The 23,441-nt window shown below is 40.3% G+C and overlaps 2 protein-coding genes across 3 annotated transcripts; both read left to right on the forward strand.

Moving 5' to 3' along the window:
• The first annotated feature begins 11,960 nt into the window (after positions 1–11,960).
• Positions 11,961–13,255, forward strand: LOC115737514 (transcription factor MYB1-like). Its single transcript, XM_030669671.2, has 3 exons — positions 11,961–12,183; positions 12,286–12,415; positions 12,526–13,255. Exons 1-3 carry the CDS (start codon positions 12,051–12,053, stop codon positions 13,193–13,195), a joined length of 933 nt encoding a protein of 310 aa, XP_030525531.1. The 5' UTR covers positions 11,961–12,050; the 3' UTR covers positions 13,196–13,255.
• Positions 13,256–14,997: 1,742 nt separating this feature from the next.
• LOC115737515 (ubiquitin-like protein ATG12) lies at positions 14,998–18,364 on the forward strand. 2 transcript variants are annotated; one of them, XM_030669672.2, is made up of 6 exons: positions 15,008–15,175; positions 15,327–15,385; positions 16,670–16,738; positions 16,835–16,897; positions 17,448–17,540; positions 18,030–18,364. In XM_030669672.2, the coding sequence occupies exons 1-5, from the start codon at positions 15,142–15,144 to the stop codon at positions 17,505–17,507; spliced, it is 285 nt and encodes a 94-aa protein (XP_030525532.1). In that variant the 5' UTR covers positions 15,008–15,141; the 3' UTR covers positions 17,508–17,540; positions 18,030–18,364. The 2 variants fall into 2 exon arrangements, with proteins under 2 accessions (XP_048130772.1, XP_030525532.1); XM_048274815.1 differs by lacking the exon at positions 17,448–17,540 and having other exon boundaries at positions 14,998–15,175.
• The last annotated feature ends 5,077 nt before the right edge of the window (positions 18,365–23,441 follow it).

Below are 23,441 nucleotides of genomic sequence, written 5' to 3' on the forward strand. Positions count from 1 at the left end.
ATTGGTCAAATTAAAAGTTTAAAGACTATATTGCACGTTGGGTCAAAGTTCGGGGACTATTTGTGTTGTTTTGCCTTCTAAAAGTCCGTACGTTTGAAAAAAAAAGGTTAATTTCAAAAAATTAATTTTTGATTTTTTAGTATTTGAACGACGGAAGACTAATCGATCTACAGAAAGCGTATTCCATTTATTAATAATAACGCGGTTAGATTGGAGGAAAATAACTTCCGACAAGGGAGAAATCACTTTTCCCGAACCACCAAATAAATAAAAATTAACTACAACCCTTGAAAAATGATTCTCATGAAGAATATTTTCCTTCACCTTGAAATTTTCGGTTAAATAGATACATCCTAAAAATTTGTGGTGTTCATCTTCATTATTGACCCTCATGACCGGTGGAGTTCGACCGCGTTCTTTTTTTCTTTCCCTCTCTCTCTTTTTGTGAAACAATTCGACCCAATTTGGTAATCCAAAACACCGTATCAGCAACTTTCGGTTCTATTCCTCGTATCCGATCCATTTGTTCGGAAAATGAATATGTAAAACAATACCACCCGATTTGTGAGCTGTACGTGTAGAAAGCACAGAAATTTAGCAAAACTTAGGAGGGTTTTCGTACCGATTCCATGAGTAAACCAATGTTCCTCCCCGCCAACTCGGAGGCAATTATTGAGATCGCGATCCTTTCGTAGTGTCTGTCTACGAAGGCAATCACTTCGATCGATGGTCACCTTGGTCTGCATCGTGGGAGGGCGTGAGCGAGGGATCACCTTTGCCTGCTCCTCTTCTTTGGGGGTGCGTCAGAGAGAGTGACTTCCCCACGCTGCACAAGATGTCGTTTTCGGAATTCATTGATGGTTGAGAGACAGCATCCATTGTCCTATCTCTTATCTTGGCTTCATGGAAAAGTATAAAAAAAAAACATTATAAACTTATTACATTGATATCAATTCAATTCTAAATTTTTTAATCGGGCCAATTTAATTCTAAACCTTTTGATATTGATACCAATTTAGTCCATCCAATCAATTTTAGTAGGAAATCGCTGATGTGGACGCCGACGGTGCCACGTAGAATAATCGAAGTTGACGTGAATATTTTTTAATAATATTTTATTTTTTGATTACCTTTTCTTATTTTTCTTTTTTTCTAAAACTTGACTTAGCCCACGAAACCCTCATAAACCAATCTGGTTTAGCTTCTGCTGATTCTTCAAACTTGAAATCGAAATCACTAAGTCGAATAGATCTAGGCAAATCACTGTGGATGAATGGATTCATATGCATACGAGTTTTTTTTTATTATTTTTTTCACAAATTTCCACGGTGGGAAAACGCAATCCTCAAATCATCGATTTCAGGCCACAGATCCACCGTTACCAGGAGCCGAATCCGTCATCATCCTCTTGAACTCTTCGAAGTTGATGTTCCCATTGCCATCCTGGCGGGAGCACTGGGCATTCATTGAGCACCAGGAGCAGGTCCTCTGCGGAGATCAGGCCGTCCTTGTCTCGGTCGTACCGGTCGAAGGCGTCGCGGATCTCCGCCTCCGAGGAGGACAAGCCGGACCAGCAGAAGGCTTGCGCTCGCTCGCGTCCTTGAAGCTGAGGCTGGGAGGCTTGGATACGAGTTCACCTGCATATGAATCCATTCATCCACAGTGATTTGCCTTGTGTTTTTGATTCAAAGTTTGAAGAATCAGCAGAAGCTGAACCAGATTCCTTTCTGAGGGTTTCGTGGGCTAAGTCAAGTTTTAGAAGAAAAGAAAAATAATTACAAAATAAATTTTTTTAAAATATATTATTAAAAAATTTCCACGTCAGCACTAGCCATCCTATGTGGCATCGTCGGCATCCATATCAGCGATTTCCCGTCAAAATTAGCCGGATGGACTGAATTGGTACCAATGCCAAAAGGTTTAGGATTAAATTGGTCCAATTGAAGGCTTTAGGATTGAATTGGTACTAATATAATAGGTTTAAAACTTTTTTGGTACTTTTCCCGACTTCATGGATGGTCAACATTTGTGGACATTTCTCTTGATCTCGATCTCGATCTACCGATGGAGAGAGATTGATCTCGGAATATCTAATATTTGGAAGATGAAACTAAATGCTGAAGATGATAATCTACAGCCAAACCAGTGTTACAAAATCACATGAAACTTATATGATAACACGGCCTACTGGATGTAGGAGTACCTAAAGATTTTTATAGCAAGATGTTACCAATATACTATCTTGTGTTGGATGGGAAAATTATAAAAAAAGTCCTAAACTTATTATAATTTGTGCCTATTCAGTCTTAAATATATATTTTTTTGTTTTTGCCAATTCAGTCTTTTGAGTAAATTTTGGCTTGCCGACGCTAATGTGGACTTTTTTTTTTATTAGTATTTCAATAATTTTTTGAAATTTTTTCGTTTTGTCTAGACTTTCCTTTACTCAAAGTGAATTGCCTAATTGTTCTCCTTCGTCTCATTCTCGATCTCGAAATCATTCAATTTTGTCCGAATTAGCTCCTACTCCTACTCCTCATTTTCCTTCATCCTCGTTGATAAAACAAAAAAAAAACTCTTTTTAACATTATATGCATCATCCGGCCGGGAAACCTCTAGTACGGTTAGGGCTCTTTCATGCGACTTGCGTATGTTAAGCATAAATTTAGTGTTCCTTCTGAGCTAACATTCTTCTTTGAACTATTTTTTAGAAGACTTTGGACAAGATGTACGTATCAATATTTGTGTGTGTTGAGATGTCTCCAGCACTTTATATCGAACGAGAACGAAATTGAGGGGGAAGGCAATAGAAAGTCTTAACCACATGAAAGATGATTGAATATCTCATCTCGGCGCCTTCATTCTCCAGAGGCCCATTTATCTTGATTTGGATGGGCCTAGGTTGCTCTTCATCGTTCACCCTCCCCTTTGCCTCGTTCCTTGGGCTAACATGCATGCTTAAAATATATGCTTTGTACCTCCCCGTGTGTCGGAGGACTGGGAGAACAAACGCTGTCGAAGGTCTTCGCTTTGAGCCATGGACTACGCAATTTACCATGAATTGATTAACAATGTAGAATTTCGTGGGTCAAAATTGAGTTGGCTTAGGTGCTTAAGTGGGTCATAAATGGTTACTTAGAAACTTAGTGGGTCTTAAATAGATTTTAAATAGGTCATAAATGGGTTAACTAAGATAACTATCTTAAAGAAGTCATAAATATGAAGACAAGAATAGGAAAAAAAACTAATGTAAAATTAAAATATTGAATTATTTGAATTATTGAAAAATTTGAATATTTTAGAATACTCAGAAAATCTATTTATGACCCACTTATAATTCGGCGAGCCTCGAACTATAAAAATTATCCATAATATTTTAGGAATATATATTTTTTAAAAAATTATAAGAAACGAATTTTCCTAAATATGATTAAATATTGAAGTGTTTGAACAATATATGTCAACTATGGTTTGTTAAATTCGTATCGTATGAAAATGGATTAATATGGGTCATACCATATTCGACTCGGCTCAAACCCGACCCTATCCATCCGTTTGACACCTCTCATTACGAGTAGAGTGGATTTTTTACTTAAGACTTAGCATGGAAATATATAACAAGGGAAACAAATAAAGAGCCTAGGAAAATTGTACTCAAAACCACCTATTCTAATATAGTGTAAGATTTTGTGGGAAAATTTGTCCAAAAGCCCTAAATATATTGTACTTTTACCAATTTAGCCCTAAATCTTACAATTTTACCAAATTCAGTCTAAAAATTTTCATGTTTTGCCAATTGAGAACATCCAGCAATTTTGACCGAAAGTCGCTAACATAGACATCAATCATCATACGCGGCACAGCCGGTGTTATTTATTTTTTATCATTTTTTTCCTCATTATTTTTTTTTTCTTAATGTGGCCGGCAATGGCCCAACTACCCTCACTAGCCACATTAAGAAAAAAAAACCAAAGAACATTAAATAAATAAATGATTCACAAATATATTTATTTTAATTAAAGATTGCCAACGTCAGCGCTGGTCGTGCCACATAAAATGGTTAGCATCCACATCGGTGATTTTCAACCAAAATTAGCCAAATGAACTCAATTAACAATACGTGAAAATATTTATGGCTAAATTGATAAAAGTGCAACGAGTTTAAGACTTTTTGGATCATTTTTCCAATTTTGTAAAGCTCAAGTCGTTCGACAAAGGCGTGATTTAATATTTAGATTTTCTAATGAACAACTTAATTGACCTATTCTTGACGTGCAAGGTACGTATAATTGTTCCCTTTCATGTGAAACTTACATTTGACTTTCTGGCCAAACAAACATAGCAAATTTGGAGAGAAATAGAGAGGGAGAGAGAATTTAATTAAGGGTATAATAATCTCATTGAGCTCATCCCTCTTGATTTGTAAATGCTTGAACTTGTGATGTATACTAAAGATTTGAGCCATAGAATTTCTCAATTCTGACACAAGTTACTTATTCGATTGAATAGAATTCTTTTGTTGTATCCAGACTAATACCAATTCAACCCATTTCATGAAAAAAAAAATGTGACCAATTAACCAACGAACAAAACTACTTGTTACATAGGAGCGAATCCCACTCGATGGTCAAGAGAAACAAAAGGGAAGGAAAGACTAACCTTGTGGTTCCAACTACTGATGTTAGGGCATAACAACCTATTCTGATGCCAACTAACTAATCCCCTGTTTTTTTAGGACTTGAGAATGTTCCCTCTCTCTCCGCAAATTAGGCAGACACACTAGGGAATCATGCTAGGGCAGCTCCACCTAACAAGTTAGTTATACGTCCAACTACCAAACCTAAGTCGACTTTACGAGGATCCATTTGTTCCATTCTGAAGCGAACGTGACTCGTGATTTTGGAAAAGAACGGAGAGAATCTTGCTTTGATCATGTCTCCTCTTGATGACTATGATGTCGCCCGGTGTATCGTAACACAAAATGAGAATGACCGTGCCGTTTTCCTTTCTGGGATGAGATTTTTCTACAGCGTCGTGCGCTTTCGTTGGCACGAGAGAAGGATCCGAGAGACAAATATGTCGTACTTCCTATCCGTAAACGATGGAGAATCACCACTTAGGCTGTCGCGTGAACACACCAAGGTAAGAGTAACAAAAGAAAGACACAAACTGTCCTCTCCCTAACATTCGATAGATGTCAACTTCCTGTCACGTGCACATTGCCGCAGATGTTCTGAGGAGCATAGGGTTATGGGTCATCTGCTGACTCTTTTTGGACCCAAACGAACGCTTTTCCCCCTAGAAAGTTGGTTGGGCTTCTTGAAGCTCCCCTGTTTTTCCATGAGGTTCCCTTTCAAATCAAAGCTCATCTCTCCCTCGTTGTCACCTCTCTTTTTCGTAAGCACTTAATGGTCCGGACAGATGTTCCACGAATGCGAGATCACGAGAGGCCAAACCCGGCAGCAACTTCGGGCGTTTTTCACTTCGGATGTGATAAGATCGGGCTGAGAGGAGCTCTGAATGGAACATAAACGTTCTGCTCGTCTTTCTAGGCTAGACAGATGGAAAGTTACATGGATATTGAAAATTGGAGATTACCTGTCGTTATTTTGATTTCGTAAGAATCAATCGAGCAGAATCAAGCATCGCCAATCGCAATATAACTTGCTCACACCACATTTTTTTTTTCTCCTTAGCCTTGTTAAATTATTTGAATCACCTATTCAATCGGAAAATTACCAAAAAAGTCATAAACCTATTGCTTATTTTATTATTTTTTCTTCCCTTCCCCTCCCCGCTAATTCAACTTCCCTTATGCTTTTACACCAGTTCACTGTTCTTCTGCTTCTACACCAGTTCACTGAAGAAGAAGAACCGAACCAAAAGGCCACCCACCACGCCACCATCTACAACCACAACCTATCGTCTTCACCTTCACCTTCACCTCACCCCCACACCTCCTCGTCGCAGCCCCCGTCGCTCCCTTGCCGTTGTTCTATGTGTCGAGGGCTATCGCGCCGATCCACATCACGCATGGTTGTGTGTTCGCCGGACCTCGGTGAGGCTCTCGCCGGCCTCGCCATGGTCGGGCGAGGCTCGATCTCACCCGGCCTCGGTGAGGCTTGACCTCGCCAAATCTTGGCGGGTGAGGTCAGCCTTTGCCCGGCCATGACGAGGCTCGACCTCGCCAATCGTCCTCTAGCCGGTTGCCGGCTACGCGATCGGCTGGAGGTAAAATGGGGAAGGGGAAGACGAAGGGGAGGGGAGGAAAACAAAAAAAGAAAAAAAATGTAAAAAGGAAAAAAATCATAAAAATTTACAAAAATTATTAAAATATTGGATCGTTGGCTAGCCGGTGTCCACGTCAACGCCAGCCATTGGCACAATTGCAAAAATTTTATGATTGAATTGGCAAAAAAAAGAAGATTTAAGATTGAATTGACATAATTACAATAGATTTTGGACATTTTTGATAATTTTCCCCCTATTCAATGATGTTGTATGCCAACGCACACCAAAATTTGTTGCCGGAATTGCCTCGTGTTGGCTACTTCTTCGCGTATGCCTATCTCCCTTTCCAATAATTGACATATAGGGATTACTTTATAGAAACTAAGCTAATGACTTGCTTTTGGGACATAATAAAAATATGTTATCATTTCGATGCCGCGAAGTCGGGACCACGCGGCAATTTGGAGTACATGCATTAACAAAGTGATTTGATAATCAGAAACAAGAAACAAGTAAATGAGTCGTACCACTTTAATCAACAGGGGTACATCATATTCATTAGGACCACGACCTGATTGTGATTTGAAATAACTCAGTTGTCTCCTTCAAAGAATGACCGGTTTTGCTTTTGTTTCGCTGGAAATGGTCCGTGAACAAAAGATCTTTCTTCGAAGGTTTGGGTCACCGGCTTTGATTTTTAATCAGGTTCTTGTGGTGTTTCCGAACAGAAAGTAACTATGTGAATAACAAATAAACTGAATGATAAAGGTAACCGGAACGAAATAAAGAACAAATAACTTAAATTACAATGAAAATTGATAAGTGCTATTGAATGTAGATAAAGACTCTTTTCTTCTACTTATGGTCGAGTACAAAAGATAACATAGTGGTTATTTCTAGGGGTGTCAATGGTTCAGTTCGGTTTAGTTATTTGAATAATTGAACCGAATCGAACCATTAAGGAATATGCACGAACCGAACCGAATTCCGTCCAAATTGAACCGAACCGAATTGAAAAACTCGGTTTGGTTCGGTTCAATTCAGTTCGGTTTTCGGTTCTGTTTTTTATTTATTTTTTATTTATTTGTATTTTTGCTCTTCACTTTTCATGAAGATGGTTTCTAAAAATTCCATCAAACACCTAAATTTCACAAGGGGCTTCGGGAGCGTGGTTCCTAAATGGAACCTGACTTGCATGAGAATTCAATTATACAAAAAATATTTTATTTAATAAGGTACTCGATCTCCCTTGTATATGAACCAACAATTTGACCGATTGAATTTCTTCATAGAAAAACCAAATTGGAGATATGAATGTAACGCCTGAATGCCAGAGCAGAAAAATTATACAGAAGTTCAAATTGCCCTAAAGTTACTTGACGACCGGACGAGAGACGAGAGACAAGAGACCTAAATTGATTTTTCAGAAGCCATCGTCATTTTACTTTTGGGCTGCTATCGTCGTTTTGGGCTTTTCATGGATCCACGTTCACTAATTGAATCGAACTGTACCCGAATTGAAAATATCTGAACTGGAAATTTTTTTTTGGTTTTTTCTGCTATCTAAACCAAAAACTAAACTGAACTGAAAATATGTGAAATTTCAGTTCGGTTCAGTTCAATTCAATTTTTGGTTCGGTTTGTGGTGCAGTTTTGACACCCCTAGTTATTTCCACATATTCTATCCCTCAGTTCTTGAATATGCTTCGGTTACTGCTCTCGTCTTATCTATTGAACGGTTGATTCTTCGACTTATCTACTATGCTTGTATCTCAGTGTCGCGTACCAATCTTGTGGTGTCACTACTGTTTCTTCTGCTCGTATATGTATTTGGTCGCTGATGCGTTTTATATGTACTAGTTCTACTAGCCCGTGATGTTCTATGGGCCTTGCTGCTTTCTGAAGTCCGGGGTCGATTTTCGGTGTCAACAGCTTTCCACGGATGAAAGAAAAGCCACGTACGATCAAGTTTGATATACTTCTTACAGCTTGAGACTAATCATGCATGTTCTTAATCAAGGATATTTAGGAATGCAATGATCTATTCTACACGCAGATGTGTACATATAAGAACTAATATTCCGTCTCATTCGATGCCAATCATTTCTATTTTTCTATGGTTTTGCTAACATAATAATCGTTGGGTGATTGTAAGACTATTAGTATGTTGTGAGGGTCACAAATTCTTAAAAGTGTGGATCTCAAAATAATTTCTAATTATTTGTTACTTATTATTTATTTATTTTCTCAAAATTGGCTTAATTTTACAGTGAATTATGGACAGATCATTTCTCCTTTTCTATCTATTTTCTACTTTTGATTTTCACGAACCAAATGCCAAGCATTGTTGGCTATTGTGTACGTTTGGAGATCAAGAGACGCAGATTCCGACCGGCAAAACACCAACGTGTGAGGCTAGACATCACATGCGTTGTCACTTATCATGGATGCCATCGGTGAAAAATTCTCTAAAATGGCAAAACAAGCAGTCCCTGAAAAAGGCCAGTTACATAGGAAGAGATCTTCCTTCTTTGAATTAATGGTCGAAACAACTTCATTTTTTTTTTCCCGTGCTTGTGCAATTATGTCCCGACCCTACTTCGTGGGCCAAGTCCAGATGCCTACTTTGCTTAATGTGCGTGTATTTTCCAATCGGATGGCGCATGTTATGAGATGATACATAGGATTTTACGGTTATCGACTTGATCAAAAACAGACGATCCACGTTGATTAAGTCGTTCGTTCATGAGTCGAACGCGCGCTATCTTGCCCCGTTCGGTTCGTGAATTTCCGATCGCCTTGCTATCTCACATCAACACATCTTTCGGGTGTGGGCTTGTGCGCTTCCGGAGCAAAGTAATTCTGAGTAGCAAGTGAACATAGGCCAAACGACACTAAGCGAGCAATGAGAGAGGCGTTTGTCAAGGGTTAGAGCTTAAGGGTCCGTATGGTAACACTCCCTGAAAAATGTTTCTATTCCGAAAGTGTTCTCGGACCACTTTCGGAGCGTAAACGGCTATGGTTGAAAAATGTTCCAAAAGTGTTTCGAGGAACACTTTTAAAGCCAAAAAAAGAAACAAAAAAAAAATCATTTCTGGATTTTGGAACACTTTTTAGAAAAAAAAACTCGAGGGTGAGCCCCATGCAAGCCACCGCCGCCCACCATCGTCGGCGAGGAGTGAAAGCGGCCGCTGCTGGTGCCTGCTGATCGCCGGCCGCGCCCGCCGCCAGCTGCGGCCATCGGTTGCAGATCTTTCCTTTTGTAAAAAAAGTGTTTTTTTTTTTTGTACTTGTCAAACGATTTTCCGTTCCCGAAAATCGTAGCCGAGAATAGAAACATAAAAAAAATGTTTGTTCCAAAATGTTCCTAGGAACAAAACATTACCATACGCAGCCTAGCTTAATTGTCTAGTGGTTCTTAGCTTAATCATCAAGTCAATTGAACTTCAAAGTAACTTAGGCCGAGTTATGGAGAGTACCAAAGGGCTTGACGCGAGGGCTCTTGGTGGGTGGCCTTGTAATTACCGCCATTGAAACATAGTACGAGGATAGAGATTTTTAGGTTTTCAAATACGTCCAAATATAGTGGTCGTATGCTATTTATATGGTCATTTTTCCCAAGTACCGTGGAATGTATGAGTTTTCAATTGGACTAGTTCTCATATATACACGTAAATTGTCTCGCTGGCGTGCACCCGATAGGGTTTATTATAAGATGGGCAGGCTTGGTAAGTAAGATCGATTATATGAGTGGGAAGTTCAAACACACAAGAGAGTACCGTATCTGAATCGAAAAGGATAACTACTTACCATCATCGGTTAGGAATTGACGTAGTTTCGTGTTAAAAGAACATAAAGAAACCCGAGATTACTGCAGTAGTTCCCCCGTTGAGGATTTTCCAATTCACGAACTAAAAGTCACTCGTTCAAATCCCACCGACCGCGTATACACTAGCTTAGGCTAAGGTCGCCTGATTAGTCCATGGACGGCTCCGGATGGCTGGACCACTTGGTTTGTGTGCTGAGGATCAACTCCCGTTTGTTTTGGAGCGCCGTCTCTCCTCTCGACGAGGCGTCTATTGTCAACCAACTTTCAAGAGCGCACGAGAAAGTTAGCTGCTGGGGCAGATCAGAAAGCAACCATGCACGAACAAGAAAGGCAGTTGAAATATGCAATTTTTTATTTTTATAGATTTTATTGAGCTTTTAGTTAATCGTTAGTCTCGGTAACCCAAAATTTTTTATGCCGGTAAAATAATTCCCGCGGATGAAGTGAAAGATTGAGGCATTGGTACCGTTCAAACCTAATCATCTCGTAAATAGACTTTTAACTACGCGCAAAGTCGAATCTTCATCCCGCTTATGTGCGCACACACAGTCAACTCTTAACCCCGCGATGTAAAATTGTCAATTCCACGGAGGGACGGCCTATCAAGCATGTCATTATCTTTCGCAACATCATAGCCCTCGCGATCACCACCGTCACGGCGAAAATTTTTGCCATATGTTTTGACTTAGGTTCTTTTATTTATTTTTCCACAATAAGATGAAATGAGGGTTTTACGAACCTTGTTGGGGAGAGGATAGAATAGGAGAGAGTGGAATTGGGCTAACCTACTCCATTATGTGCTTTCTTCTCCCTTTATATCCTTTATTTCTCTCTCTTTTTTCCCTAGTTTTGTTTTTTGTTGCTAAAAAAGTTGAACTTTATAGTATACGAGTGTAAAAAATTTCTTTAATTCTGTAAATAAATTATATCCACGTCATTGTATTATGATTTCGAAAATGTTAACAACGACTACATGCACAAAAAAACCGTTTAAGCGATATGAACTCGCTATTTTTATTTAGGGCAACATAAAGTGCTAACTATATTTACCTTTAAACTTAATATTCTTAGGTCCTCAATTCAAAGGCCTTGGAACCATCCATTGTAATAAGAATGCGCCTCAACTCGAAATTCGACACTGTGTTCTATATATAGAATAACTAACTAGAAGCTTTTTATTTATGTTAGGAAGTTAAAAGATAGGCACTAATAAAATGTGTTGAGCCCCAAAGGTATTACTCCTGATAGCTAATTAATATCCATGATTGACATGAATTCATAGATTTTAATCTTTAGGACAGTCCATCTTAGGTAGGTACTCTCAAATTTATGAAGTACCCTACCTATATGATGGACTTGATATAAGACGGGAGCCAAAGCTTAGATTGGTGACCGGAGACGGGATCTAGAACTTTAAATAAGGCCATGAATGCAAGGAAATCAAGTATTTTTTGCTTTACAAATAAAAGCAGGTTCTTACACCTAAAAAGTCAACTATAAATTGATGCTCTGTTTACCTATAATAATTCCATGGTTAGTATGGCTATATATGATTATGAAGTATGTATTTATTTCTAATCGACAATAGTAATAACACGAAGGATATTTTTGTCAGTCCCGGCGCGGGTAGCATCAGCATATTTCCTGTCGTCCTTCCAAAAAAACATGGTTTTTTGTCGGGACAAGGAACTGTTAGACAGGAAAGATGGTGCCCCCCACTCGCAAGTGCTACGTCATGTCAAAAGAACCAATCATTTATTTTTATTTATTTTTGTTGATTTTCGGAGTAATACGTACTTACGTAGCTTGAAAACGTGCTTTGACGGAAGGGCTGTGCCGCTGTAGTCCGCAGAAAAATCATAAAATAAAAAATTCACATCATATATATGCTAACAAACACACGAGATTCATAAGACACAGGTCCGAGAGTTTTTCTCTCCCACAACCCATTTCGTGGATCCCTCCCACGAACGAGAGAGAGAGAGAGAGAATGGGAAGGAGACCGTGCTGTGCGAAGGAAGGAGTGAACAGAGGAGCATGGACAGCGATGGAGGACAAGATTCTCACTGATTACATCAAACTGAACGGCGAAGGCAACTGGGGAGACCTTCCCAAGAAAGCAGGTCAGGTCATCTTCGCTCATCTCACACGCTCAGAATTCAAACTTTGTTTCGCAAGACTGATGGTTAATGATTTTTTTGGGGGGCGGCGGCCTCATCATGCAGGTCTGAGGAGATGTGGGAAGAGTTGCAGGCTGAGGTGGCTGAACTATCTGAGGCCCGACATAAAGAGAGGGAGCATCACTCTTGACGAAGAAGAGCTCATCGTCCGGCTTCACAATCTCCTGGGAAACAGGTGCTTCTTCCTTCTCTCTGTCTCTCTATGGAAAAAGACACAAATGTTAGCAATACGCGCATCAATAAGGAAACGAAGAATTAGGGTTGTCTGTTTTCGAATCATCGCAGATGGTCATTGATCGCGGGGAGGCTTCCAGGACGGACGGACAACGAGATAAAGAATTACTGGAACACCACCATCGTAAAGAGGCTCCAGTCCGGGTCGAGCCACTCGGGCTTCGTCTCCGCTCGGCCGTCGCTGCCTTCATCCCAAGGAAGCCCCAAGTCAGCCCTCGAAAAACCGACCATGGACGACACTCTCGTGCCCGCAGAGCCGTGTGCTTCTGGCGCCAAGGCAACGAGATGGCCGGAAGCGCTTCTGTCTCCCGAATCCTGTCAAGATGGAGAAGCACAAGCACCTGACATGGTGGACGACAAAGATCGAAGCTCCGACCGCCATGGAGATCGAGTTACAGCGGTTCAGTCATCAGCTGGAAATCCAAATGTTTCATGCAACTTCATGGCGGATTTCGAGCTGGACGCGAACTTCCTGGAAGCTTTCTTGGAGTCTGAACTCGCCACCAATACTCAGCAGCCGGGTTTCGTTAACGGAGGATTAGATGATAGCCACAAGAGAGAGTGGCCGTCGTCGTCGCGGCCCCAGCCGAACTCTGAAGAAACCCTAGCATTCATTAATCCTGAAGGGACGATTCTGAGCGAGCCAGATTTGCAGTGCGTGGCATCTTTATTCGAGGACGACGTTGGCTGGCTTGATCTTGAAAAAAGCTCTAGGAGTTGACTGCGCACATATTGACCCGACTGTATGAATAGTGTACGAATAGCTCTTTGTCTTTCCTTCGGGTTCTTGTCTGTGAATGAGTATCAAAAAGTCCTTAATAGAGCTTCAAGAGCTTGACCCCAAAAATAAAATAAAATAAAATAAAATAAAAAAATAAATCAAGAGGAGAAAATATTCTATGCTCATCAACCACCCATTATGCTAATGCAACCCTTCGGCCCGATCGATGATGCGTCTCGTCTAGCTCAATTGAATTGAGCCTATACAAAAACATCGGGATAGACGATTGAGCTAGGCTCGACGCTAGACCTTAATAGTCTTTTTTAAGCATGTTCATGACTCAAAGGCACCTCAGCAATTTACTAAGTGATCGATACGTTTAAGAGATTGATAGCTGATTTTGTCTAATAAAATAATAAATAAATAAAAATTATTATAAAATTTACTTTTTTAAGAATTTATAATTCACAGTATGCCATATCATTACTTTTACAATCATTTAAAAATTGTTATGCCAGTAAAGTTGATATATTTACGCATGGTTGTACCCAATGGGTCGATGGGTATGGCCTAGAATGAGTAATTTTCGTAAGTGTAAGCCAGCCTCGCCAAAAAAAAAAAAAGAGAGAGAGAGAGAGATAATTTCTCCATTGGGTCCCACCCGATTGTCCACGTCTGCACAATTAAGTGGGGCCTCGCCAGCTCAATAATACAACCACGATCAATGACATCGTACCACTCGATACTTCCCACTTTCGCTTTCATGGTTGGTCATTTTCCATTGTTGATCTCAGTTCCATCACGTGTGCGCACGTTTACGGAGAGCGTTGTTACTATTATTGATTTTTCCTTTTGTTCCAACTTGAAAAAAATTTATCCAAAATGGCCTAAACCTATTACACTTACATTAATTCAGTTCTAAATTTGTCAATTGTGTCAATTTAATCCCAAATTTTTTAACAATTTGTCAATTCAGTCATAAACCTTTCAATTATGCGAATTTGGTCCAAAACTTTTCAATGATTTGCCAAACTAGTCCTAAACATTTTCATGAATTACCAATTTAGTCCTTCCAACAAATTAGCAAAATTTCAAAAGATTTAGGACTAAATTAGCAAAATTTCGAAAGATTTAGGACTAAATTGATATAATTGAAAGACTTATGATTGAATTGAAACAATTGAAAGATTTAAGACTAAATTGGCACAAACACAATAGGTTTGAGATTTTTTGATAATTTTTCCTCCAATTTCATCATGACATTTCCACTTTGTTGATACGAATTCATGATTGCTTTCGTGGGAATGGCACCAATGAGGTTAAGAAGAGAGGAGCTCGCATGCCGGGTCAATTTAGTTTCACGACTTCGCATCGGTCCGTGGCTAACATGTTGATATACACAAATAGGATTGCAAATTGATTTATCTCAAATTTATTGAGAGGACAAAAGAACTAATTTATCGCATATTTATAAAAATTGCTTGAATGCGGGTCTGTGAAAATATCGAAAGTCTCACATTCCAAAGTTAATGACCAAAGGAATAAAAAACACGTTCCAAATCCCAGGATATATTTGCGAGAATGGTAGAAAAATATTCTTAATCTCACTTTAAATTCTTGCTTTTGGTTATAATTTTGTTCATTATGTGAAAATGCCTCTGCAAGCATTTTTGTTTTTCACCGAGTCCTTTGAAATGAATGGGCTCATCCGCCGGAAGGCCTCGCATGAAGCCCAGACAAATAGAAGCCCACACACAACCAAATCCTTCGGAGAAAGTATTAAAATGGCTTGAATTCGAAAGTCAAAGAGGGCTTCTCTCTCGCAAAAGCCCACTGAAAATCAAATTGATTTCCATGACTTGCTTCAGCAATCTCTGAAGTCCTTCCGCTCGATCGTTTTTTTAATTTTTTGGTTTCCTGAAGAAATTCCATCTGCATGACAGTAAATGGCGTCCGATTCTCCAAGTTCAGATCGCAAAAGTGAGTCCTTGAACAAACTTGAGAAAGAACCCATCTTTTCCGTCGAATCCTTCCTGTTGGATACTGAATTGATTGCCTTCGTTTGCTTCAATTTGATTCGCGAGCTGCTTGCTCACGGGGTCTTGCTTGGGAAATTCTTGTGATTTTGCAGTCGTTGTCCACTTGAGGGCCACCGGCGATGCTCCTATTATGAAGCAAGCTAAATTCAAGGTCAGTGGTAATAATAGCCCTTAGTTTCTTGACGTCGTAACATGTATTGTGCTCGTGTGCATGTTTCCGTGTGCGATTGCTGACTCTTTGGCGTCGCTTGATTCATGTGGCATTGGCCAGTGATTCCGAATTGTTGAAAGCGCGACTCCCCTGTTTGTTGACATAGCTCCGTGATGATCAAGGATTCATATGTACAATTAGTTGCATTGTCACGCGGAAGCTAATTCGTCGCCAAAAAAAACCAAGGCTGCACTCTACGTGATTGATCAAATGCTTCTTTTAAACTTCCAAGGTTTTTGCAGCAGTCATACGACATTGAATGCAAATATGGTCGGTATGTCGAGCCAACTGTCAAGGCTGCTTGTTTAATTAGACTTCCATGACACGGCTCTGGATTATCGGACATAGAGGACAATGATAGTAGATGGTAATGGGAGTATTTGCTAATTTATTGGTGGCATTAAACCGCGAAATCCCGACTTATCTACTTCAGATAACCAAATTTAAATCATCCAAACAACATCGAGGGAAGGAATTTGATTCTGAAGAAATTTATACCATTCCAAATTTCAATGCCTCTGGACCAAACAATGCCTTGAGTGTTGAAACTTACTCCTATCTATACGAGTCATGCCTCCTTTTTGGTTCATCTGCTGATGAGCTATCTTAAGCTGAGAGATTGGATATCATAAATCTACTGTGATTGGAATTTTTCCGGCATTGATCTAGGTAAGGTTATAGCTTTCACACAGGGCTGATTCAGGTCAGAGTTCATGCATCTTTGTAGGCGATTCTGGTTTGAACTGACTTTACTTCGGGTCAGGTGTCTCAGTCTCATGTCAGCAATAGAGGTTCAGTATGCAAGTAAGATAATTAGTGAATTTAACAATGGAAGTCGGGGTGGTTTTTTTTGCATGATATCAATTTAATCTCTATTCTATAGATGAACCAGGATTTCAATGGCAAAATCTCCCACTCTTGGTCAAATGTATATAGATTTACACTGGACATTATGAGATTGTTGCTATTGTCCATGTACTGCCCATGATCTTGAAACTTAATTCGAATGCTTGGCTAGGCCATTCTCATACTTATCTCCATTTTACAATAGATTTTTCCTTGGAAACCAGTGTTCATCAGATTTGCGTGAATGTCTTCTAACATTAAAGCTTTGGTGGCATAAGTTAACATATCTATTTTCCATGAGAAAAATTGTGTGATGTGGTGGTATAGTGAACTCTTGAATCTTTGATATTCACGTGACAATCACAATGGTAATGACAGATTTCTGGGGCAGAAAAATTTGCCAAAGTGATTGACTTTCTCTGCCGACAACTTCACCGGGAGACGTTGGTAGGTAGCTGGTACTGGTATGTTTCCATTTTTTGTAAGGCCTAAATTGTAGCTTGACAAACATCTTTTTTTCCTGCTCTCTCTTTTTTCGGGCAGTTTGTCTATGTAAACAGCGCCTTCTCACCCAACCCAGATGAAATGGTGAATGATCTGTATGAGGCAAGTGCATTCAATGTCTCTCAATTCTGTCTGTGGAATTCCACTTGCAGCTGTTTCTCTCTTTCTGTTATATTTATTCAATTAGTTAAATAGGAAAACTGAACTCGGTGTCACCATTGGGGACATTTGCCTCTCTGTTTGTGGTTTTCACTCATAGAGTTATGCCCTGCACCAATGGTGATTATTTCTTTAAAGAAACAGCTTCTGATAGAGAATTCGAAATACATGAATTGTACTAATTGGGAGCAGAAGCTTTTTGATGGAGTCCCCCTTTCTCAAAGATCTTACTAGTTAGGGATATCGGGTAGCAATCATACCAACAATTTTCTAGCGGTGAGTGAATGTGGAAGATTGTTCTTTTCTGTGGAAATCACGGGAACTTTTGAAACTTCGAGCAGAGTTAATCTCTTATATATTGCGTCAAACGAATTTATTGCTGACTGCATCAGTGTTTCCTTTTAAAGGCTTTACCTACTTGCAGTGTTTCATGGATATATAACTACTTTTAGCTGTATTTCTCACCTGATTTATGGCAATCTGAATGATGCAGAATTTCGGCTTTGATGGTAAACTCATCGTTAATTATGCTTGTTCTATGGCATGGGGCTAAATATGAGTAACATCTGCCAATGTATCTGTACATGTGAGTAACTTCTCCATAACATATGATCAGTCCTTTTCTCCTTTATATAATATGTATGTAGGGGAAGAAATGCCAATGATATATTTCCTCCTCGTGCCAATTTAGCTAATTAGTATAGTATGGCCTGTTCAATGATGCACAGAAGTTTAGCAGTGTCACGGCAGATTTTCCCCATGGCAAAACTTTTGAGTCACTTAATATATGCCTTCAGTGATGACAGATCTGTTGGCTATTGAATTAATATCATTTTAGAAATGTCAAGTTTCCTTATTTCAATTCTAACAAATTGCACATAAGGGCTGTCGATTTGTTTATAGCTTTTGTATAGAGGAATTTGCTGGACACTTGCTGCCATGTTGGAAATGTGCCTGAACTTTTTTGAGGATGAGATTCACCTTGTATTCATTGAACCACGTGTTTGAATAATGAGCCGAATTGGTGAAAGCCAGTTTTTCATTTTCATTTGCTCGAATTTGTCTTCTTTTGCAGAAATTCAAGTGCACAATTCATTACACAAAGAAAGATGCCATCTGCTGTTAGACACGGGATTCCCATAAAAAAATCTTAGTTGAAGTACAGAACCCGCATGTTTATTACATATTTCTATCTGTTTGTCATCATTTGGTTATGAACAAAGCTAGGTGGGAATATTTCATCCAACAAGAATGTGATTTGACAGGAGTTGTACTGGGCCATTATTTTGGTATTGATGTTTGTTCGTGTTAGCTGGCATCTCCTTTTTATATCATGTTGGTTATCATTCCTACTGTTTAATTCTATCACCTAATGGAACTTTGAGGATATCACTGAGTTGACATTGTGAGATATCTTTGTAGCTTTTACCCTCCCAGTTTCAATTACAGGGAAAAGAAAGAGGCAAATGGTTCTATTCCGGGAAACTAACTCTGGAGATGGTTTCATAGCAGTCTACCTTGAGGAATAAGGTTTATTGATCCATTTCAAAGCTAACTGACTGGAGAGAGATTAGCAATCTTCAGGAAAAGCTGGAGATTGTTCCTTTAGGAATATGTTAAGTTGGAGCAAATTAAGAACGGTGCGAGCATGCATGATTGATAGTTTTGTGATCCGTTGTACGAGGTCGCTACCTACTCATTTATACATTTATGAGCTCTACTGGAGAAGTATTAGGTTCTGAGATGAGCACCGTCTACTTCAGAAGTTGAACTCCTACGGAAATGTGCGCAAACATGAATTTAAAGCTGAGTTTTCACTTTCAATAGACTCTGAAGTAGATGCAACGTGGACTCTTGATCGGTACTCTTCCTTCTTAAGGTAGCATGAAATGGTGAACTTGGGATTTCAGTTGGTATCGTCACTCGCGACGAATTGCATCTATCTGCTGAACATGTAAGTCACGCGAGCCAGTCGCTTATAGTCATCTAAAGACACATTGTGCAGTGGTTTTTAGTTGAAAATACTTCACTGAAAAAACAAACGACCGTTTCCCGCGAATGAAATTTAGTTGAAAGTCCGGTTTTTTGGTTCCATTCCTCTCATTCACTTTGCCAATTTGCCTAATATATTCATGTAGACCCGCCTAACAAATATTGTCTTCCGAAGTGCCTATTAGTTAGAAGACTCTTGATGTTGGATGACGCGACTTTCCGGACGGAAACAGGGAAGGGAGAGGGAAGCTACAAGGATCGTTTGATGGCTTTTGTCAAACAAGTCATGCTTAGTGCAGATAAAGAGCCCAAGAAGTTGCATTATGAATTCTCACTACATCGATACCCTGCCGAGAGAATTAGTTTCTCGAAACGCGGCAACAGATTCGAATTTGGGTGTTTGATTTCTTCGCAAAGCAGTCCTCAATTGTCTGAATTTTAACCAACATAACTTCAATCACTCAAAATCATTATGCACCCATCAGAGTGAAAAACACAGTTCATTATCCCCTAACACAGTTCAATGCCCGGTATTTATTTAAGTGTATAGCAACTGGAGCTATGCCTGGTAACTATCACCTGACATTAAAAGTTTCGGCTCATGCGAGACTTGAGCGATGGAACAAGGGAATGAGAGATTTTTTTCGAGTCAAAGACAGCGTGGCGCTCCGCGCGCGCGCAACGCCGATATCACAAACTAATCGTAGCGCGTCCTTGATCGTTATGATTTTTCGCACTAAGTTGTGCTCATCCATCTCCTTGAGAAACATATGGAAGTGATCAAATCTTCGATGTCAGGTCGATACTAAAGATTGCATAAAAATTGCTTTTTTCAGATGGAACGTATCGCGTCTTCTGCAGCTCGCGCTTAATGGACGTGCTGTGAGATAAGATATGTCCCAAGAACATGGAGATAAAAGCGGTAGTGGAAGAAGCTGATGTTCACACTTTACACTTCGCACCACCATTAACACCCGAAAATACAAAACTGGGATTTATTCCCAGAGTACAGTTTCCTTTTCGTCTTTTGCTTTATCTGTTTCCATTTTATTCTCTTCTTTTCGCTCGATCCTCCATAGTGGGTGGGGTGGTAGTTTCTTTCTCTGATTTTGAAATCTTTGCAGGGACGAATGTCTCCATCTCCAAGTTGGCAATCTCACACGTAAAGCAAAGCAGACTCATTTCGCAGGTTTCCTTGAAATTCCCACGTCTGGAAAAAAAGGAGAATTCCTCGTGCTGTGAAAAGAACCGCAGCAAGTTTCATCTCTCTCTCTCTCTCTACTTTTTGGCAAGGTTTCATGGATTCTCTCCATTCCTTTTTCTATCATCACCCCCTCCCACTTACCGTTTTCTTTTTCTTCTTTTAAGGATACTATAGCCAGCAGCCCACTCACGAAGCGACCCCGAGGGAACAGAGAACCCCAACATTTCCACTATACATTCGGTAGAGAATAGAATGGAAAACGGGTCCTGAAACGTCCGTTCTTTCCTTGGACGTGAAGAGCCTTCGATTCCGAATTCGACCCGCCTGCGCGGTGGTGGTCCAAATCCAATCGGTACTGTTGAAAACGGGGTCGCGGGTGGGTCGGTGGTCGGATCGTATGTTAAAGGAGGGAACATGAAAAGTCAGCAGGAGGGGTGGGAAGAAATCAGGGGAAAGCAGCGAGAATTATCAAAAGCTTTTTCTGGGAGATTGATGGGACGCTGATTGACCGACTTTGCCCACCTTTTTCACAATGAGAGAAAATGGGGTTGGGTGGTTCCACATCATGGCGCTTGGCATCCATCCCTCTCGATGACTTCGATCCGATCCCAATATTCTCGATCTGGCACAATAATGTGGTCTCTCTTACTACTGTCCATTTACTCCGGTCGGTCCCGCCTCGAGCTGAAAGGTTTTGGAGCATATATGGCCACTGAGTGTGCTTGCATGGGCCTTCTCCTGTCACTTTTAAAGTGGGCAACTTATGTGATGCCCGTCTCCACCCAATTTAACCATCAAACAGTGTGACTTGTTGATGAGAAGCCGCCTTCTTTTTAGACTTTGATCTGGTTGAGAGAGGGGCCACCCCGAGTTGCAGATGCGGAGTGGGGATTCTATTCTGGTTTGAACGTTGTCTGATTGGGTGGTGCCTGTCCCTTTCTACTCGCCCATCAATCCACGGCGAGAATCACACAAAATTGGAAAAAGGATGGTCCCCCATCCGCCTGCTGCCGCTCGTCGGTCGACCGGCGGCTCGCCTCTCGTCGCAACCCTAGCCTCCATTGCAACCGTAAAATATTTATGATGTTATCAAATGAATTTCTATTTTCGGGAACAGAAATATTGTGTTGTTACCAAACCCATTTCCCTGCTTGGAAACTCCGTCCGAGGAATAGGTCAGAAACTATTATCAAAAAACAGGATGGTTATCATTCGCGCCCTTAGCCGACATAAGCTGTTGCAAAAGCTTGGGCCTTTAAATGTAAACGGTCCAAGCTTTGTTTGTCAAGGCACGGTCGGGTGCGTAGGATGACGAGCGAGTTATCGGGGCCTGTACGGCTTCTTTAATCTTTTTCGGTTGTATATTGGATGCACCTTTGACATTAACATTATATATAAATGTAGCACAAATCATTCAAGTATAAAAAGCAAGTCGGACCCACATGAAGCGGACGTGTGATTTTATGTGTAAATGGGAGCAAAGCAATGAAGTTTGGTGTCTGTTGGCTTTTCTCTTGGTTGGTGACATGAGGATTCCAATGTGCAAAATGCACAGCTCGACTAAGACACCTCTTCCCACATGAAATTGAGAATCAACGCGAATAGAATACAAAACATAATCAAAAGGTGGGGACACCTCCCGTTGAGAATTAGCCACTTTGACAAGTGATTTTTTCTTCTCTTTTTTTTTTTTTTTAAATCACCTTTTGACGATCCCAAATTATATTCTTTTCCAACCCCCACAAGATGCCATTCTCCAAGCAGCAGCAGCAGCAACAGCAACAGCAGCGGCATTGGAATCAAATCATCGCACGTTTCCATTATAATAAGAAACAAAAATGTCGTACGGTCGCAATCTGATGTGCATGATGGACCCGTGGAACCCGGGGCCCCACCATCGTGGGGTAAGCATGATTAGTCCATGTTTAGCGCACAACCGCTCGAGCTTTATTGAGATTAATGATCGTTTTTCAAAACCGGATCGTGTTAGGTCGTGCCGGCCTACAGAGAGACTGGTAATTTAGAGCAAGCCACCCCTCCATTAATAGATTTAAGGAATTTCGAGTCAAAACGCTAATGGTGACGGGGCAAGGCGGAAGAGGAATTCGAGCCACGCATCTTGATCTTCGACATATGAATAGAAGCATATGCACGAACAAAAGTCGGAAGATGAGGGTCGCGATCACGACACGAGCGGGTCACATCCCGTCCGGGGCTAATTCCGATTAATTTGCTCGACGACGAGACGAACCCGCAGAAATCACGTCCGGCGAGATCGCGTTGATACGAGGATTGCGGGGAATTTAATTTTTCCCCGGGGATTAGATTTAAATCAGCAGACGCGTTCGATTGACCCGGATGTTGTGCGCCCCGAGCATGCTTCGCGTTTTTCTAATCGAGAGAATCGAGCCAATTTGGCGGAGGGACAAGTCAAGTCCCAAATGGGAAACACGACAGAGGTGGCGATGCCATCTGCAACATTGACAGCCCAACCAGCATCAAGAGTGATCCACGTTGATGTTCAATGGAGCTGTCAGATCGGAGGATCGGGGTGGTAACTTTTGGGGCAAAAAATCTCTTCAAATCTCAAATTATGCCCGTTATAGTATAATTACCCTAGATTTTTCTTTTCACGACACAAAAATTCTCAAACGTGTGACATATTCATCCACCATTAAGGTTCTATCAATGAACACTATTAAAAATATGTCGAAAAACAAACAGTATCGGGTTAAGTGAAATAAAAACAGCATTGTTCGGTTGAAAAATCATCTGACGGTACCTTATCGGTGGGTTAATGTGCCACATAAATATAAATTTAACATTTTTTTACGTCGCTAGGATAAGTTTAGATTAAACACGTCACGGTGAGTATAAATTGGAGTTTTTAGCGGCCTTTTCCTTGATTTTTTGTAGCTTAGAAGTTTGAAAAATGCGGTGGAAATACATGTGTGGGCCAATTTCATGAGGGGCAATGGTTGTGATTGCTGCCCCAGCCATCATCTCCACCATGACTTTGTACTATCTGAAGATTATCATGTCTTTGTCAAAAGCCCCACTTCAACTTCAACACCGAAAAAGAACAACAAAAGACCCCCCCCAACCCTCAAAAAGAAGGGAAAAAAAAAGAGAAAAAGAAAGAAGAAAACTCTCCACGAAAACCGACACTGCACACGAAACCTTTCCTCTCCTCCTATCTCCAGCTGCCCTTAAACCGTTTCGGGGCAGAAAAGGAGGGTTTTAGAAAAGTGATGCTCGAGCTTTTCTTGACATTAAACGATGAAGAGGGTC

This window comes from Rhodamnia argentea, chromosome 2 (genome assembly GCF_020921035.1).
Source record: "Rhodamnia argentea isolate NSW1041297 chromosome 2, ASM2092103v1, whole genome shotgun sequence".
NCBI classification, from domain to species: domain Eukaryota; kingdom Viridiplantae; phylum Streptophyta; class Magnoliopsida; order Myrtales; family Myrtaceae; genus Rhodamnia; species Rhodamnia argentea.

Coding starts and splice junctions, on each gene's coding strand:
- LOC115737514 (XM_030669671.2), top strand. CDS start 12,051: ATGGGAAGGAGACCGTGCTGTGCGAAGGAAGGAGTGAACAGAGGAGCA. Junction 12,184..12,285: donor AGACCTTCCCAAGAAAGCAG/GTCAGGTCATCT, acceptor CTCATCATGCAG/GTCTGAGGAGATGTGGGAAG. Junction 12,416..12,525: donor CACAATCTCCTGGGAAACAG/GTGCTTCTTCCT, acceptor GAATCATCGCAG/ATGGTCATTGATCGCGGGGA.
- LOC115737515 (XM_030669672.2), top strand. CDS start 15,142: ATGGCGTCCGATTCTCCAAGTTCAGATCGCAAAA. Junction 15,176..15,326: donor TCCAAGTTCAGATCGCAAAA/GTGAGTCCTTGA, acceptor GTGATTTTGCAG/TCGTTGTCCACTTGAGGGCC. Junction 15,386..16,669: donor TGAAGCAAGCTAAATTCAAG/GTCAGTGGTAAT, acceptor TGGTAATGACAG/ATTTCTGGGGCAGAAAAATT.